Source organism: Bombina bombina, chromosome 7 (assembly GCF_027579735.1).
Source record: "Bombina bombina isolate aBomBom1 chromosome 7, aBomBom1.pri, whole genome shotgun sequence".
Classification (NCBI taxonomy): Eukaryota; Metazoa; Chordata; class Amphibia; order Anura; family Bombinatoridae; genus Bombina; species Bombina bombina.
In genome coordinates, this window is record NC_069505.1 from 208,248,993 (window position 1) to 208,269,422 (window position 20,430).

General features: G+C 39.5%; 1 protein-coding gene across 2 annotated transcripts in view; it reads right to left on the reverse strand.

The window, feature by feature from the left end:
* AMPD3 (adenosine monophosphate deaminase 3) overlaps positions 1 to 8,532 on the reverse strand; it is an 89,219-nt gene extending 80,687 nt beyond the window's left edge. Inside the window, exons 1-2 of one of the 2 annotated variants that reach the window (XM_053720591.1) lie at positions 8,233 to 8,532; positions 289 to 514 (exon numbers count right to left, since the gene is read on the reverse strand). In XM_053720591.1, the coding sequence (XP_053576566.1) occupies positions 289 to 509 (221 nt within the window). In that variant the 5' untranslated portion in view covers positions 510 to 514; positions 8,233 to 8,532. Of the gene's footprint in view, positions 1 to 288; positions 515 to 6,858; positions 7,188 to 8,232 lie in introns of those variants that run through there. The other variant, XM_053720590.1, reaches the window with a different exon arrangement.
* Between the last annotated feature and the right edge of the window lie 11,898 nt (positions 8,533 to 20,430).

Consider the following 20,430-nt stretch of genomic DNA (forward strand, 5'->3'; position numbering starts at 1 on the left):
GATCGTTAAAGATCAGGCATCTGTCCTCATATGGAGCCGGAGCACCAGTTTGGCATAAACTGCAAGCAAATAAAGGAACTTTCAACATGAAGTTTTATATATTTTATGAATGAAATTCCCATTTATTTATAGCACTGATAAATCTTAGCAATACAAAAACACTAGGATTTACCATCACTTTAACTTCAAAATTCCCTACATAAAATATAAATTCAAACTGTCAATCTGAGAAATCTTGTCACCTATTTTAAGATTTGCAATCATTTGTAACATGTTTTGTGCGCAAACCTTTTAACGGTCTCAGCAGATCTCTGTTCTGCAATGTCTTTCTCCAGTTCCCTTTCTTTTGCCTCCTTCTGTCCAATAGGACAATCCTCGGGAACTGTGAACAGGGCAAATGCATCTTTGCTGTCTTCTTCTTGGAGAACTTTGGCAAATACCATCTCTGCCCGCAGCCGCACCTGCTCGTCATTCTCAGAAATACTTAAACGTGGAAACTGCCTGGGCATCTCTCCTAGAAATAAAAAAAGAAAAAAAATGTAAAATCTATTATGGAAATGAGCACTTACACGCTTTATATATTGGATATCCTTGCGGGCCAAAAGGGTCATGATGACCTTAGACTAGAGTTCTTCAAATTTTTTTCCCCAACACCCAGTGCAATGATACCATGTGCTGTTGTGTCCCTGAAAAATTCTGAAGTAATATAGAAGAAGTGACTAAAATGTCTGCATATTTTATTCCTGATTGTTGTCAAACTTGAAAGTGTTGTAAAAGGTAATGACATGCACACACTCTAATACAACACACAGAAACCATACAACACACAGACTCTCATACAACACACACACACACTTATACAACACACAAACTCTCATACAACACACAAACACTCTCATACAACACACACACACACACACTTATACAACACACAAACTCTCATACAACACACAAACACTCTCATACAACACACACACACACACACTTATACAACACACAAACTCTCATACAACACACAAACACTCTCATACAACACACAAACTCTCATGCAACACACACACACTCTCATGCAACACACACACCATCTCATACAACACACACACACTCTCATACAATACACACATACAATACACACACTCTCATACAACACACCGAAACCATACCCACTCATACAACACACACACACACTCATACAACACACACACCACAAAAACTCTCATGCAACACACACCAAAAACAGTCTCTTACACCACACACACTCACATACACACACATACACACACACACACATACACACACACACACACCCTTATACAACACACACCACACACACTTATACAACTCACACACACTCACAGACACACACATACACACACACACACCCTTATACAACACACACCACACACACTCTTACACAACACACACCAAGTATACTCTCATACAATACACACACCACACACACTCATACAACACACGCCACACACACACACTCTTATACAACATCCACACACTCTTATACAACACATGCATACCACACACACACACTCATACAACTCACACCACACACACTCTCATACAACCCACACACCGCACACACTCTTATATAACACACACACCATGCACACTCTCATACAAAACACACATACTATGCACACTCTCATACAACACACACACACACCACACACACAATCTCGTACAACACACACCACACACTCTTACACCACACACTCTTATACAACACACTCACCACACACACTCTTATTCAACACGCAAACCATGCACACTCTTATACAACACCCACACAGCACACACACTCTCATACAACACACACACACCACACTCTCATACAACACACACCGTACACACACTTATACAACACACACACCACACTCTCATACAACACACAAACTACACGCACTCTCATAAAACACACAAACCACACACTCTTATACAACACACACCCCACAAACTCTCATACAACATACACTCGTATACAACACACACACACACACACCACACACACTCTCATACAACACACACCACACACACACTCATAAAACACACACCACTTATACTCTCATACAACACACACACCACACACTTTCATACAACACACACACACTTTCATACAACACATAGATATTTCAAAACACAACAAATAAACTGTTGACGTATAATATCTGTAAGAGGTGCCAAAGGATAAATTAACACAATAAAATACAAGCTATGTAAAGCAAACACCGCAAAGTAATTGGTGCGCTCATAAATCCAGTGAGATGAGAAGAAAATCTTCAGATGAAGAAGATAATCTTAACGAGGCAGCTCTTCTATGATGTCGGGCCAGAAAATTATTGTTTTATTATTGTATTTCTGATAAGATATTTACTTTGTCTTTGGAATACTATATCATATGTAACTAATTGAGACTGTACACAGTGTTAGTAGGATAGGCTACCCCATGACGTAACTGTGAGCGTTGACTGTTACGGCCTCCGACCTAGGATTGGCCAGTTAGTTTTTTAAATAAGCAACAGAGTTTAAGATTATAGCCTGATGAATTGGTGCTGGGACACCGAGAATGCTATACTTGTTTTAATAAATAGTTTTTATTACACTTCTGCTGTTGTTTTACTCTTGTGTGACTGAGTGGTGGTGATCTGCTTGCCCTTCTGGAATACTGAAGTTACAGGCTCATTCCTACTGGTTTCCGAAGGCTTCGCGGCGGTTTGATCCCTCTGCAAGGTGTACCACGTTCTTGTGCTGGAAGTGAGTCTGCCTGACTACTCCGAGGATCCAGCCTGCCTGTTGTGCACTTTGGAGTGTTTTCCTGCATGTGAGTAGGACCTATATCTGCATTCCTATTTCCCCTGCATTCAGCTGGTCTACCCTATGAGGCGCATTCTATTTTTCTCGTTATAGAGATTCTCATATAATGCACACACCACATACTCTCATACAACACACAAACAAGTCACGACCCAGTAAACATGATGTTGCAACCCAGTAATGGATTCCGACCTGTAATTTGAACCCTGCCTTAGACAGATGCCTTGAGTCTTATTCTGGTGATGATAAAATAAAATTCCATTAAGGTGGCATTATATACATTATATGAATATGATCTACCACTTTGAAGCCTGACGTGAAACGAGAGATCTTATCGGAAAAAGTAGAATCTTATTTTCAAATTTACAATGAACAGCAATATCAAAATTATATCCACACATTTATTCTACCACTCAGATGAAAGATGAGAAGAGAGTATCCTCTTTAAAATGATGGGTTATATAATGTATATATATATGACATGGACCATATTACAATGAGAAAAAAACGGATCTTTATTTTAAATTTATAACATATCGGTGCTGCTCTCTGAGAAAAATATACAAGCGCACACAAAATATCCCTTATTGGAGATTTAAATGATGGGTCATCTAACACTTACAATATATATTAGCTATTATTTGTGAAAACAGCAGTTGTTTAATGTAATAGATCCTAGATTTGTAGCAAGAACAGTAAGTGTCATGTCTCCATTTACTGATATAGACTTAAAAAACATATTTGGAAAGTACTTTTAAAATCCCTAAAAATACATGGCAAAATATGCTAGGAAAGGTGTCTGGTAATCCAAAAATAGAAAATGTTTTAGAAGAACTATGTCCTTGTTTAATGTGCAATGAGGTTTTTTCCTTAAAATAGACCCGGAATAGTGGCTAATAAAACCGTATTAAACCCACAAGTATATAACAGGCATCTTTTCTTGAAAGAGGAGTAGTGCAGTAAACAGAAATGAGGAAGTGTGTTTTGTTGGAAAATAGAAACCAAAAGTTTTTCTATATACAATTATAGTCTAAAAGGACATGAAACTTAAAAAAAAACCAAAACCTTCTTTTATGACCCAGGCATGCAATTTTTAATAACTTTTCAAATTACTTCTATTATCTAATATGCTTTGTTCTTTTGGTAGCCTTTGGTGAAAAGCAACCCTAGGTAAGTTTAGGTGTTTCAGTACACTACTGGGAACTAGATTCTGATTAGTGGCTACATATATATACCTCTTGTCATTGGCTCAACCAGTAGTGTGTTGCTGCTCCTTCAACAAAGGATACAGAGAGAATGAAGCAAATTTGATAACACAAGTGAATTGGAACGCTGTTTGAAATGTCATGCTCTATCTGAATCATGAAAGAAGAATTTGAGGTTGCATGTCCCTTTAATCTTGTTTCTGTCTTACACATTCCAGAAATCCTTAGATAGATAATATTATGCTTGGGACATTTTATGGTTTTTCTTGATTCCAAGACCTCAACTTGGATCAAGATTACATTTTGTCTCACTTGTAACCACAGTGAACTGGGGTTTGGGAATATAAGGCCAGATTACAATAAAGCTAAAGTGATATTTGCGCTCCACTTTGTAAAACCAGTGCATGCAAATGTGTGCTGTTTTTTCGAGTTAGGTGCAATGCGAACGCAACCTCACGTTAACGAGAGCACGCTTCCATTGGCTCCAATGGGATCCTTGTTCTGATGCCATCATACACGGCACAGAACCTAAGCACAGTGAAGGTGGTTAGTTGCACAGCGATGGACAGCAAATTTAAATGTATATGTAATATGATTATATGCATATATATTTGTGTTAATATGATTATATACATATATATTTATGTGTTAATATGATTATATACATATATATTTATGTGTTAATATGATTGTATACATATATATTTGTGTTAATATGATTATATACATATATATTTGTGTTAATATGATTATATACATATATATTTATGTGTTAATATGTGTATTTACACATATAAACACAAATATATATGTATATAAGCATATACATATATATTTATAGGGAACACACAGTTCCCATAGACCGCAATGTAAAGACACATTTCACCCCACAGCAGTCAACTTTAGCCCCAAAACTGCCTAGTGCAGTAATTTAAAAAAAATCTACATTTTTTGTATGTTTGATAAGGCACTACACACATTTTTATATGTTTGATAAGGCACTACACACATTTTTTTGTTTGATAAGACACTACACCCATTTTTATATGTTTGATAAGGCACTACACACATTTTTTATGTTTAATAAGGCACTACACACATTTTTATATGTTTGATAAGGCACTACACACATTTTTTTTATGTTTGATAAGGCACTACACACATTTTTTATGTTTGATAAGGCACTACACACATTTTTATATGTTTGATAAGGCACTACACACATTTTTTATGTTTAATAAGGCACTACACACATTTGTATATGTTTGATAAGGCACTACACACATGTTTTATGTTTGATAAGGCACTACACACATTTTTATATGTTTGATAAGGCACTACACACATGTTTTATGTTTGATAAGGCACTACACACATTTTTATATGTTTGATAAGGCACTACACACATTTTTTATGTTTGATAAGGCACTACACACATTTTTTTATGTTTGATAAGGCACTTTTAAAATATGTCTGACCTCTGATTAATTTTATGAACGCTAATTGCTACCGCTCCACTTGTAATCTAGCCCATAGTATATAATATATCAATTGAATTTATTGCTACCTTTTAATGACGAGTATAATAAATAAAAGCAATCTTCTGTGAAAGCATTAGAATACAAACAAAAATGTATAATTATGAAAAACTCTATAGTGCAGTTGAGATGTAATGTACTTTGTTTATTTTGGTTGGTTTTTAGACAGGTAAACTTTAATGTTGTGAGGTTATAAATGATCATTATAAACTCTGGTAACATATTTCTTAATGTCCACATTGTGCCCTGATTTGCAATGCAAATGACCTGATTACATTCCGGGAAATTACTCAAGCAGGTATAACATTGCAGAAATGGGCCATGAGTAATAATAGAAGGTATTATAATGTACTTAGACAAACAGGACTAGTTTTTAAGGCAAGCTGGAGCTTTCAAAGTCACAATGATGTGGCACAACCTGGGTTTATGTTTAACCTTCCAACTAAAGTATAATGCACTCTGATGATAATGTTTCTGACACATTGCCAACTATGAGGCTGCTAATTTGAAGCACATAAGGAATGCATCACTTAGGAGACACAAGACTCTCAAATTAAAAAAACTCAAATGTACTTTTATTCTAGGGTGTCAGCAACCCCCAAAAACCACTTTGAAAGTTTATTGCATAAAGTCTAATAGAACAGATTATAATTATACTGCATGTCTTAAATGACATTAAAGTGTTTGTCCAAATGACAATACATCTTTTACAGGAAATAACTGAGGAAGGACTCAGTGTTAGATGTTACAACAGTTTTTTTTTATAATTATACCAAAAAAGAATATTCTACATACAAATATACTGTAAAGTATATTAAGCTTAGTGATTACTAAATTCAAGTATTTTTCTAAAAGGCATATATTCTAAGTACATCAAATAAAAACACAAGATATATTTCAGTATGATTTACCTTATAAAATGTAGATATATCTGTGTGTGTGTGTGTGTGTATATATATATATATATATATATATATATATATATATATATATATATATATATATATATATATATATGTGTGTATGTGTAAATATATTTATATATATGTGTGTATACATACAGCCCGGGCATTGGTTATTATTTATATATATAATTTACTATACAGTATAAATGCTGCATACAGATTCAAATAACATAAAATTATGTTAATGGAAATATTAGATAGACAGACATACAAAGGTGTACAATAAGAAATGTAAACTTTTCTATATAATTATCATTAGTGTAGTGTTAACCCTCAAACCACTCTCTGAATATCAGTTGTATCCTTTACCAATGAGGGTCTTACCTAGAGAGCCTTGGAGAGCCATGACTGATGCTCAGTAGCTGTCACTGGTAAAAAAAAGTGCTGCTGTCTTGTATTATATCCAAGGCAAGAAAATAAATACTGTGGCTGGTGTAGTGCTCAGACAACAAAGCTGGCACTACAGATCAGCTGTGCTGTGTGATCTTGCCTTAAAACCTGATGTTTCCTTTGCACTACATATAGAATGCAAGTCACCCTCTGCAACCCGGAACATCAACACCAGCAAGGGGAGGTCTGAGACTGATGAGATTAATATCTCTTGGATCCCTGGAAGGTTAATGTGTTGGCAGGTTGCATTACTAGTTATAGGTGCTTTTATATGTCACTGCACGTCAGTGAAAAAAAGAAAATGTGTCACACTGTGTTTACCATTAGTGTCACCCTTAAAATCACATGTCACAACAGCCAGACACATTTTATAGAAGGTTTCATACTTAGTCAGGGATCATGTACTGTACATCTGCTCACAGACAGAATGCACTGATGTCACACGTCTCTCTCTATACATCAACAGATAAAATGCTGTTCCTTTAAGTTGTCTCACAGATCATATGAAAAAGCCAGATCATGCGAGGAGACACTCAGGGTGACTTCTACTACTTGCTAGAACACCATGGACTACAGTTACTTCACATAGAGATGTCAGACTATGCACCTAAGGAGAAGGATATTTTATTGTTTCAGAGTATATCCCTGACAGGACTAAGCACACTACAAGGCTAAATCCACTACAGACATAACGTATTAATAACCATAGATCATAGGGGACAACATATCTATCTGTCAGGGTATATACACAATAAGTGAAGATAGATTACATGTGAAGGAGGACTGCTCATCATTTTATAACCCAGGCAGAATCAGATACATTATTGCAAACATTGTTAGTTTACATTTTGTAATACTGTATATGTTTAAATGTCTAAAAAAAAACACAATGTATCAATCCTTGCTTCCCGGAGCTGCACCTTAGATAAAAGCTATGGTGAGAACAAAGTGACATATGGGCAAAAAATAGCTTTGAAGCTTTAAATAAAGTTCTACCTAAATTATTTATAATTTCTTTTATTTAATGATAATAATTCTTGTCTAAACAATGACTTGCAGCTCTGTAAATGCTTTAATATCTCTTGAAACTCTTCCCTCTGTGTCCTTGGAAAGGGCAATGTAATCTTGCAGAAGCAGACATGCAGTTAAATAAACACACCCTACAAGCTTCAAGCTTATTTTACATCCATTTTTATAAAACTAATTTCAAATATTTCAGAATTTATTATAAATAAATAAAAATGCAATAACAATACGTAGACCTCAACAAGTGTCATTGAGAAGTTTATGTATTTATTTTGTTCCTACCTTATTTGAGCGTTGTCCTGTCTTGATGAATGTCAAATGCTACTTTAGTGGTCTTCGTTGGGGTCCACAAGTGGTATCTGCAAAAGGTTTTGTCTCAGCAGAGACCTCAGTTACCTGCAGCAGTTCAGGCACTCAGATCACAACAGGAAACTTCTTGTTGCAAGACTCACATTTCAGTCCCTCTGCTGGAATAGTCCTACATTATGATTTATGTAAACTTGCCAACTTTGGCAAATACTGTACACAGCCCTTGGCTTGGTGTCAAGATAAAGCTGAATAAGGTTGGTCTCTGAAGCTCTGTGATATATGGAATTTTGACCAGCTCTATTACCAAGTTGCTAAATGCCACAGAAAACCATAGTTGGTATGAAATATGCAAACAGCTTGTTATGGGATTTAGTATGAAATGAAAGAAATACCTTACTTCCTTGTTTTACAAATGATACATTTGTAGATACTGGTCTGCCTTAGAGCAAGTGTGTAGTTGAAATGAAACGAGCATTACTTTCTGAATAATTACAATAAATGGGTCATTATTTTAAAATATTGTGTATATTTTTTTCTTAAAAAGTGATTCAGTAAACTGCATCAATGTATGTTAGTTAAAAATAATCTTACTTAAAGGGAAATTCAAGTTAAAATGAAACTTTCATGATTCAGATTGACTGTGCCATTTCAGTTTTACTTTAATTACAACACTTTCTCTTGATATCCTTTTTTTGAGGAGTTAAGGGTAGGATCTAAGTAGCATGCACATATGTTTAGGACTCTATAGCAGCAGTATTTGCAACAATGTATAATATTGCTACAAATGTTATTGCAAACCCAGCTGCCACATCATTTTAAAGACAGGCTCCCGAGGTCCTAAGAGCCTACCTAATTTCCTCTTCAACAAAGGATACAGAGAGAGCAAAGAAAATTTGATTAAATAAATAAACTGGAACTTTTGTATTAAAATTGAATTATATAGCTCTCCCTTTAAAACAAACAGACATCTTTTTTACATGATTTAAATACCAACAGAATATGTGATTAGTTATTATTTTCACTCTTTATTAAAAGACAGATTTATCTGGTTGAAAGGAAAATTCTCCCTTTTCTCTTTCTTCCTCATGTTAACAATTTATGGCTAGATTACAAGTGGAGCACTAAATTATTGCCCCCCCCCCTCCGCAAAAGGGCAAATGAACCCATTTGTGGGAGCGTGATAATTTGCCAGCCATTACAAGTGACTGGTTATTGCTACTGCAAGCTCTAAAAGGGCACCAAATGCCCTCAAAATAGAGTGCTGTGTAGCTTTTTATTGCGCTGAACTTGTAATACCAGCACACATTAGCGAGCGCGTTCTAGTATTACAAAGTGGTTTAAAAAAGTGATTCCTTTTCCTGCTAAAAATGTATCTAAGTCATTGTTAAATGTAACTAAGGTATTGATATTTACTACCTCCTTAGGCAATTAGTTACTATTTAATTGTTTTTACAGTGAAAAAATGTATACATTGCTGGAGAGTAACCCCTTAAACCAAAATAGACATAGGTACATATTAGAGTCCTTCAAATTCTCCAGTACTTTTAGCAAGTTTTTCTCTAAAATTCCTGGTCCTTAAGGGGTTCAACCTCCTTTTCTCCAGGCATAAATTGTGTCACAAACAATTTATTTGGAATAAACAGAGATTCTGCCAACTCTGTCAATGAGTCTTAAATATATTTATTTTTAAATAATCATATCACCTCTCAGACAACTTTTTTCTTAGAGAAAATAGACCCAGTTTGGCTAGCCTCTCCTCATAGCTTATATTCTTTATTCCCCTTATTCATTTTATGGCCCTTCTCTGAACTTTTTCTAAGTCTGAAATGTCTTTTTTGAGATTTGTCCACAGAACTGTATTCTATACTCAATGTGAGGTCTTACCAGGGATTTATATAGTGACAGAATTAAGCTTTCCTCCCTTGCATCAATGCCACTTTTAATACATTCTAGTATCTTATTAGTATTAGAAGCCACTGTCCTGCATTATGCACCTATTTTTAGCTTGTTATCTGTATGTCCAAATCCCTTTCCTCGTCTGTTTTGCTGTCTAGTCCCATTTAAATAATAAGTTGCCTGCTTATTTTTACTTCCAAAATGTAGAACCTTACATTTTCCTGTATTAAATCTCCTTTTCCATTTACCAGCCCATTCTTATTATTTTTGTAAATCCCATTGTGAAGCTATTTCATCCTGCACTGAACTAATGACCTTACACAACTTTTTTAGAACAAAAGTTACTAAAAGCGCTATACTTTAACCCTTAAGGAGCTATTTGTAGAACTGGTCTCACTACCAGAACAGGGGAAAATAGTCGACAAAAGGAATACAAAAAGTGCTAAAAAGCACTCAAAGGTACTAAGAAGCTCAGGGTTAAACATCAAACAAGGCAATACGGTTAAATAACATAAATACAGTTAAATAACATAAAACAATATCATTCAAAAAATGTAAAATACCTGACTACTAATATCATTTAAACATAAATGTTATTTAATCAGATTTAAAAAGATTATAGCAATATTGAACGATGCTAAAACAATAATAATCAAACCAGATCATATATTGAGGACGTCTCCTCTAAAAACATGTACAATGTGCAATGGGCCAAATACCACCTTAAGAATTTATAAATTCCACCTTAAAAATATATATATATCCTATAATATAAAAGAGAGAGAGCAAAAGAAGAGAGTGGGAGAGAGAAAGAGGGGGAGAGAGAGGGGGGAGAGAGAGAGAGAGGGGGAGAGAGAGAGGGGGGGAGAAAGAGAGAGGGGAGGAGAGAGAGAGAGAGGTGGGAGAGAGAGGGGGGGGAGAGAGAGAGGGGGAGAGAGAGAGAGAGGGGGGGGGGGGGAGAGAGAGGGGGGGGGGAGAGAGAGGGGGGGGAGAGAGAGAGAGGGGGAGAGAGAGAGAGGGGGAGAGAGAGAGCGGGGGAGAGAGAGAGGGGGAATAGAGTGAAGGGGGAGAAAGAGAGAGAGGGGGGGAGAGGGGGGGGGAGAGAGAGGAGGGGGTGAGAGAGAGAGGGGGGGGGTGAGAGAGAGAGGGGGGGGGAGAGAGAGGGGGGGGGAGACAGGGGGGAGAGAGAGAGACAGGGGAGAGAGGGGAGAGAGGGGAAGAGAGGGGGAGAGAAAGAGGGGGGAAGATAGAGAGAGAGGGGGGAGAGAGAGAGGGATGGAGAGAGAGAGCAAAAGAGAGGGGGAGAGAGAGAGCAAAAGAGAGGGGGAGAGAGAGAGCAAAAGAGAGGGGGAGAGAGAGCGCAAGGGGGAGAGAGAGCGCAAAAGAGAGGGGGAGAGAGAGCGCAAAAGAGAGGGAGGAGAGAAAGAGCGCAAAAGAGAGGGAGGAGAGAGAGAGTGCAAAAGAGAGGGGAGAGAGCGCAAAAGAGGGGGGAGAGAGAGAGCGCAAAAGAGGGGGGAGAGAGAGAGCGCAAAAGAGAGAGGAGAGAGAGAGCGCAAAAGAGAGGGGGAGAGAGAGCGCAAAAGAGAGGGGGCAGAGAGAGAACTCAAAAGAGAGGGGGAGAGAGAGCGCAAAAGAGAGGGGGAGAGAGCACAAAAGAGAGGGGGGAGAGAGAGAGCAAAAGAGAGGGGGAGAGAGAGAGCATAAAAGAGAGGGGGGACAGAGAGAGAGCAAAAGAGAGGGGGAGGGAGAGAGTGCAAGGGGTGGGACCGCTGTACTGCAAAAAATGTCCCATGTGAACGGGCTTTAGGACTAGTGTGTATATATATATATAGCTAATTAAATAACATTCACGTTTAACTGATATTAGTAGTCATGTATTTTACATTTTTTTAATGATATTGTTTTATGTTACGTTAAATCGTATTGCCTTGTTTGATGTTTAACCCTTAGCTTCTTAGTACCTTTGAGTACTTTTTAGTGCTTTTTGTATTCCTTTTGCTTACACAACTTTGTATCACCTGCAAAATTGGGATGTTGCTATTTAATGCTTGATCCCAGTCATTAATAAAAAATATTAGGAAGAACCAGGTCCAGTACTGATCCCTGTGGGACTCCACTGATTACCTTTGTCCAATGGGAATATGATCCATTTACTACTACTCGTTGCTCCCTATCTTTTATCCAGTTATTTATCCATGAGCTAACATTTTCAGATATTCCCAGTCCCTTAATTTAGTAAATTAGTCTCTCATGTGGCACTGTCTGAAAAGCCTTTTCTAAAGTATATCACATCAACTGATTCCTAGCTTTTATCTATATTTTTACTTCCTCATAGAATCAGATTAGTTTGACATGATCTTTGTCTCATTAAACCATGCTGATTTGAACTCATAATCAATATTTCTCTTTAAGATGAGGATGTAAATAAAGCCGTTTCCTGTCATTTTTTACATTCCAGTGATAACTTAAAGGAACAGTCTAGTAAGTAACTTTCATGATTCAGATAGAGAATGTAATTTTAAACAATTTTGCACTTTACTTTTATCACCAATTTTGCTTCGTTCTCTTGGTATTCTTAGTTGAAAGCTAAACCTAGCAGGTTCATATGCTAATTTCTAAGCCCTTGAAGGCCGTCTGTTCTCTCAGGGCAGTTTTTACCACTAGAGGGTGTTAGTTCATGTGTGTCATATAGATAACACTGTGCTCATGCATGTGGAGTTCAGGTGAGCCAGCGCTGATTGGCTAAAATGGATGTCTGTGAAAAGAACTGAAATAGGTTTGCAAAGGGTTAGATACAATATAATCACAGAGGTAAAAAGTGTATTTATATAACTGTGTTGGTTGTGCAAAACTAGGGAATGGGTAATAAAGGGATTATCTATCTTTTTAAACAATACAAATTTAAAGGGACAGTATACTGAAAAATTTGCTCACCCTTTAATGTGTTCCCAATTATCTATTTTACTTGCTGGAGTGTATTAAATTGTTTACAGATAGTTTATTTACCTTTATTTTGTGTCTTCCAAAAAATGATTTTGCCTGTTCAGGCTAGAAGAAGAAATTATATCTCAATTGTTCTTTTCTATTTTGGGATTTGGTATAAAATAAAAAAGCACTTCTGTCTGTAGAAAATAATAACATAAAGCGGTCTAACTTTACCTGTATTTTCCACAATTTCGTTAGTGGGTGTTTTCTCACCATTATTCTGCTAATGTTAATTAATTCACATTTGTTTTGTTATGGTAATGTATTATTGCTGGATAAAACAAAAGGTGTCACTAGGGGCGGACTGTGGCATTCCAAGGCATTCTAGAGGTGTGGTCAGAGTTTTCCACACAGTTTTCAACAGTTCAGCTCAGCATGCGGAATTCATAAAGACGCTATTGCCAATTTGTGGTTGTGTCTTGCTATTTCAAAGTTATTGAGGTTGTCTCATTTTGATTTAGTTTTATAGTGGGTTCAGTTTTTTAACTATTTTAAAGGCAATTTTTGGATGTCGGTATCTCTCACAGTTTGTTTTATGTGCTGAGAACTCTTATGAGATATACTGTATGTGTATGTGATTTTTTTTTTTTAACTCTGCAGGTGCAGGTACAAATCTTTTTGATTTGTGCAGTTTTTTGAATTGTGATGTGTTTCCACAAGATTTCAGTTTTGAGAAGACATGACCATGGGAGAAATTTTGGATGAATCACTTGCTCTGAATTTTTCTAGAAATTAAGTTTGTCAGTTTAGTTTAGGCACTTCATTCATTTCAGATGAATTCATTAACAAGAATCAGTTTAACAAAATGTGTTGAAAAAAAACCTGAAATGCCCTGTAGTCCCACGAATCCCTAAACTTCTGGAACCCCACCGTATTTAATCCCCTAATAGTTGTACCACCAACTGCAGTAAAACCCCTAACCACCAGACCTCCACAGCAGCTAGCCTCCTAACTGCCAGAACCCCAATCACAACTTACCTCTGGGGCGGGTTAGTTGGGATAGGGGGCACTGCACTTAGAAGGTAAAGTGCAGTGGGATGGGTGCAGTCAGTGATGGGATTCAGCCGGTATTCCCCAGTTCTTGCAAACCTGTTCCTGTCAGGGTTTTTTCCCTGCCTTGCTTGCCATGTGCTGCTGGCAGCCATTTTACTCACCTCTCTTGCTGACTTTGATGCATACTGTGTGATGCTACTCATTTCCTGCACCTCCTTTTATGGCCAGACTGGTGTACATCATCAGTGTGAGACAGGATGCAGTCTCAGAATTGTGATGTCATCACTTATCATTTAAAGGGCCTCTGTTCAGTATGCTTTGCCCTTGCGTTGTCTCAGACCTGTTTGTGAGAGCTCCTGTGTATTACCTGGCTGTCTTACGTCCCTCCTGGTTCCTGATCCCTGACTTGTTCCTGACTCTGCTGTTCTCCTTGTTCCTGATTCCGGCTCGTCTGACTACTCGCTTTGGCTCCTGACTTGGCTCGTCTGACTATTCGCTTTGGCTCCTTACTCGGTTCGTCTGACTACCAGCTCTGGTTTTGATTCCTGGCTTGTTATTTGACTTGTGGACTTTTTATTATTTTTTGCTATTAATAAAGGTGTGATTATTTTTGCACTTCTCGTCTCAGTCTGATTCCTGGCACCCTGACATTATGCAAGGGCCATGAATCCTGATGGTGCTAATAATCCACCTTTACCTGCCATAATTTCCATGATGGATGAACAGGATCACCGCTTTGATCAATTTGCACTAGCCCTGCAAACCCTGCTGACTCGCACTGCACATTTGGACCAAAGTGTCCCGCAAGTTATGGCTGCTCCTGTTTCCGTTGCTGCACCTAGTCCTACCAGGAGCATGTCCGCTTCTGCACCTCTACCTCAGCGATATGGAGGTGATCCTAATCAGTGCAGATGGTTTTTGAACCAGGTGGGCATTTACTTTGAGATGTTACCTCAGGCGTTTCCCTCTGACAGAGCTAAGGTGGGATTTCTTATCTCGTTACTCTCTGACACAGCTCTTGCCTGGGCTAATCCCTTGTGGGAGACTAATAAACCTGTGATTTAAAATTACCCTGAATTTGTGGCCTACTTTCGAAGGGTATTTGATGTTCCAGCTCGCTCCTCCTCTACTGCTAAACGACTCATGTCCATTCAGCAAGGTACAAGATCTGTTGCTCAGTATGCCATTGAGTTCCGTAAGCTTGCCGCAGAGGTAAGTTGGAACAATGAAGCCCTTGTTGCCGCCTTCTTTCATGGGCTCTCTGATGCGAATAAAGATGAAGATTTACCAGAAGATCACGAGGTATTGATGTCTTTTTTGATCCTAATTGACATCAGACTAAGTGAGAGGCCCTCTTTCAAGGAGCGCTTGCGGAAGCCTCCTGTTCCGTTGTCTCCTACGTGTTCATTCCCACCCATGCCTCCCTCTCCTCCCATGCCCCCTGGTCCCGAGTCACCAGGTACTGCTGAGCCGATGCAGTTGGGATTCACGCATCTCTTTGCGGCGGAGAGGGCCTTTAGGAGGAGAGAGGGGCTCTGCCTCTATTGTGGGTTACAGGGCCACCTTTTGAAGTCTTGTCCTACATGGCCGGGAAGCGCTCACACCTAAGGTCCTGTCGGGGGCAGACCTTGGGTGGTTTATCCTCGTCCCGGAACCGCTAAAGGAGAAACCTTTGGTCATGTTTGTCCTTTACTGTGTGGACTCCTCCATAGTCACCCAGGCTCTTGTTGACCCCGGTGCTGCGGGCTATTTCATTGACAGTGCTTTTGTATCAAAGCACTACATTCCTGTTTTGCCTCGGTCCGTTCCACTTGCTATTGAGGCCATTGATGGCAGGCCCCTTCAGCCCGCACTCGTTACTCACAAAACTGCTCTGTTATCCATGGCTGTTGGGGCTCTCCATTTTGAATCCCTCCAGTTCCAGGTGATAAACTCTCCTCATTTTCCGGTTATTCTGGGTTATCCATGGCTCCAAAAGCACAATCCCAGTCTCGACTGGCGCAGGTCCGAAATTTTGTCGTGGTCCCCGCAATGTATTTCCACTTGTCTTCGGAAACCAGTTAAAGTCTTGTGCACGTCTTCGGTATCTCAATTGCCAGAGGAGTACCGAGAGTTCCTAGACGTTTTTGACAAGGTGCATGCCAGTACGTTGCCTCCTCACAGGTCTTACAATTGTGCCATAGACCTGCAACCCAGAGCCATTCCTCCTCGGGGCCGGGTTTACCCTCTGTCTGTTGCGGAGAATTGTGCTATGGAGGAGTATGTTGCCAATGCTCTGACGCGGGGTATCATCCGCAAATCCTGCTCTCCTGTAGGGGCTGGCTTCTTCTTTGTGAAGAAAAAAGGTGGCGAGTTAAGACCATGCATCGATTATAGGGGTCTTAATCGTCTTACCATTAAGAATGCTTACCCTATTCCGCTCATTACGGAACTCTTTGACTGCCTCAAGGGAGCTACGGTCTTTACTAAACTTGATTTGAGAGGAGCGTAAAATCTCATTAGGATCAAGGAGGGCCATGAATGAAAAACAGCATTTAACACCAGGAGCGGGCATTATGAGTATCTTGTAATGCCCTTTGGCCTATGTAATGCTCCTGCTGTTTTCCAGGAATTTATTAATGATGTCCTACGAGATATGTTGCAACAGTGTGTTGTGGTGTACTTAGACGACATCCTCATACACTCACCCACACTTGAGACTCATCGCTCTGATGTTACACGGGTTCTTCAGAGACTACGTGAGAACGGGCTGTTTTGTAAACCTGAGAAATGTGAGTTTCATCAGAATCAAGTAACCTTCCTAGGTTAATTTATCTCCATTGCAGGGTTCTCCATGGATCCTGACAAGTTATCCACAGTTCTGCAGTGGCCTCGCCCAGTTGGTCTTCGGTCTATTCAATGTGTTTTGGGGTTCGCCAATTACTATAGAAAGTTTATTAAAAACTTTTCTTCCTTGGTCAAACCTATCACAGACATGACCCGTAAAGAGAATGATCCACTCCATTGGTCACCTACTGCCATTAAGGCCTTTGATAGTCTTAAGACTGCCTTCGCTGGCGCTCCAGTTCTGGCTCATCCTAACCCTGTCCTGCCTTTCGTTCTTGAGGTTGATGCGTCTGAGACTGGAGTAGATGCCCTCTTGTCTCAACATCCTATGCCTGACCGTTCCTTGCATCCGTGTGGTTTCTTCTCTAAGAAATTGTCTCCAGCGGAGTGCAATTATGAAATTGGCGACAGGGAATTACTGGCCATAATTTTGGCACTCAAGGAATTGAGGCATCTTCTCAAGGGTACTAGTGTGCCAGTGCTCATTCTTACTGACCACAAGAATTTAACTTATCTATCTGAAGCAAAACATTTGTCGCCCCAACAGGCCAGATGGGCGCTATTTTTGTCTTGGTTTAATTATGTGGTTTCCTACCTGCCTGATAGTAAGAATGTTAGGGCTGATTCCCTCTCTCGAGAATTTTCGCCTCTGTCCAAGGAGGAGTCTGTACCTACTCCAGTTATACCTCCTGACCATATTTTGGCTACCATATGTACTAATTTGACTTCTCCCTTGGAGATCCTGGCTGCACAAGTCAATGCACCTCCTGAGAAACCTAGTGGTAAGTGTTTTGTTCCTGAGAATCTTCAAACTAAACTTTTGCACACTTACCACTATCCTAAAGCCACAGGTCACCCAGGCAAGAACCAAATGATATTGTCTGTTACTCGACAATTCTGGTGGCCAGCTCTTCGTTCTGATGTTGCTGCGTATGTTGCCTCCTGCTCAGTTTGTGCACAGAATAAGACTCCTCAACATCTTCCTGTGAGTCTTCTTCAACCTATTGCTAATAGTGAGTGTCCTTGGACACATCTTTCAATGGACTTCATTGTTGAGCTCCCTGTTTCCAATGGCAATACTGTTATCCTTATGGTGGTTGACCGTTTTTCTAAAATGTCACATTGCATTCCCTTGAAGACGTTGCCTACCGCTCAGGAGCTTGCTTCAATTTTTGCCCGGGAGGTCTTCCGTTTACATGGGTTACCCAAGGAGATAGTGTCGGACCAGGGTAGCCAGTCTGTCTCCAGATTTTGGCGTTCCTTTTGTGCTCAAATGGGGATCCAGCATTCCTTCCCCTCTGCATATCACCCTCAATCCAATGGGGCTGCTGAACGGTCTAATCAAGCTCTGAGTCTGGAACAGTTCCTCCGTTGCTATGTCTCAGATCACCACAAAAATTGGTCTGAATTGTTACCCTTGGCAGAGTTTGCTCGTAATAGTTCTATTAATGCTTCCTCCAAGTTATCCCCGTTCATGGCGAATTATGGGTTTCAACCATCCTTGTTGCCCGATTCATTCATGTCTCAGAGTATTCCGTCTTTGGAGGAGCATCTTCGGGAACTCTGCTCCACATGGGTGCAGATTCAGGATTGCCTTCATTGTTCTATGCAGCGCCAAAAGTTCCAGGCTGATCGTAAGCGTCTGCCCGTGCCTTCCTACCAGGTTGGTGAGAGAGTTTGGCTGTCCTCCCGCAAATTGAACCTTTGTGTTCCTTCCAATAAACTGGCTCCCCGTTATGTTGGTCCTTTTCGAATACTCCGACGGGTCAATCCTGTGGCCTACGCTCTTGACCTTCCTCCTGCAATGCGCATCTCCAATTTTTTCATGTCTCCCTCTTGAAACCATTGGTTTGTAATCGGTTTACCACTGTGTTGCCTCGTCCCCATCCTATCTTTGTTGACAACCATGAGGAGTATGAGGTCAGCAGCATTATTGACTCTCATATGTCCAGGAGCCACGTACAGTATTTGGTTAGCTGGAGGGGCTACAGTCCGGAGGAGCATTCATGGGTTCCTCCCACCCCCCTCTGTGCCTTCCATGCCCATTTCACCAATAAGCCTCTTGTCCTCCCGTGGGGGAGGGGTCGTTGAGGGTAGGGTACTGTCAGGGTTTTTTACCTGCCTTGCTTGCCATGTGCTGCTGGCAGCCATTTAACTCACCTCTCTTGATGACTTTGGTGCATAATGTGTGATGCTGCTCATTTCCTGCACTTCCTTTTATGGCCAGACTGGTGTACATCATCAGTGTGATACAGGATGCAGTCTCAGAATTGTGATGTCATCACTTATTATTTAAAGGGCCTCCATTCAGTATGCTTTGCCCTTGCGTTTGTGAGAGCTCCTGTGTATTACCTGACTGTCTTACGTCCCTACTGGTTCCTGATCCCTGGCTTGTTCCTGACTCTGCTGTTCTCCTTGTTCCTAATTCCGGCTTGTCTGACTACTCACTTTGGCTCCTGACTCGGCTCGTCTGACTATTCGCTTTGGCTTCTGACTCGGCTCGTCTGACTACCAGCTCCGGATTTAATTCCTGGCTTGTTATTTGACTTGTGGACTTTTTATTATTTTTTGCTATTAATAAAGGTGTGATTATTTTTGCACTTCTCGTCTCAGTCTGATTCCTGGCACCCTGACAGTTGCTAAAATTTCCCAGGTTCTCAAGAAGAGGTTGGGTGATGCCATCATCCTTAAAGGGACTGTATACTGTAAATATGTTTTCCCTTAAAGTGATGGTAAACTCTACACTTTTTAAAATAATTTTAAAGTGATATTTTAGATTAGTTTAATTCATCAGTTGTAATGAAGTTGTGCTATAAATTACTTTTTGATACAGATATGAAATTCAAATAACCCACGCTCCGCTGCTCACTTCAAAAGTAAATTTTTCTGTGAGATAACAATTTGAATTGTTGTCCAATCAGCACGCTAGCTACAACAAAAGTGCAATATGGGGAGAGAGCTGATTTGACAAGAATTCAAACCTTTAGCTGACAGAAAAATTGTGAAGGAAATTTGAATTTTATAGCTATATTAAAAAGTAAGTTATAGTGCAACTTCACTACAATTTATAAATGAAACGCCACCTAAAATTTCGCTAACATTCCGGATCTGTTTTTTTTAAAGGGGAGAGTTTACCATCACTTTAATGTGTTTTCAATTTCTTGCTATACCAGCAGCAGAGTATACAATGGGTTAGATTTATCAAGCAGCCAATGCTACTTTTTCCGCTCGAAGTTTCTGGCTCGCCGAAAACTTAAGTTAATAAGCAGCGGTCGTAAGACCACTGCTCCTTAACTTATCCGCCACCTTTTACTATCGGGATGATTAACACCCCCTGCTAGAGGCCCATTGGGCGGGGATGTCCAGTCCATGGTATGAGAAATTGCTCATATAGGGTTATTTCAATCAAGGCATGCTACAGTCTTGTAGTTTGATATAGACAACTGTTCTTAAGGAGTTAAACCAGACCAG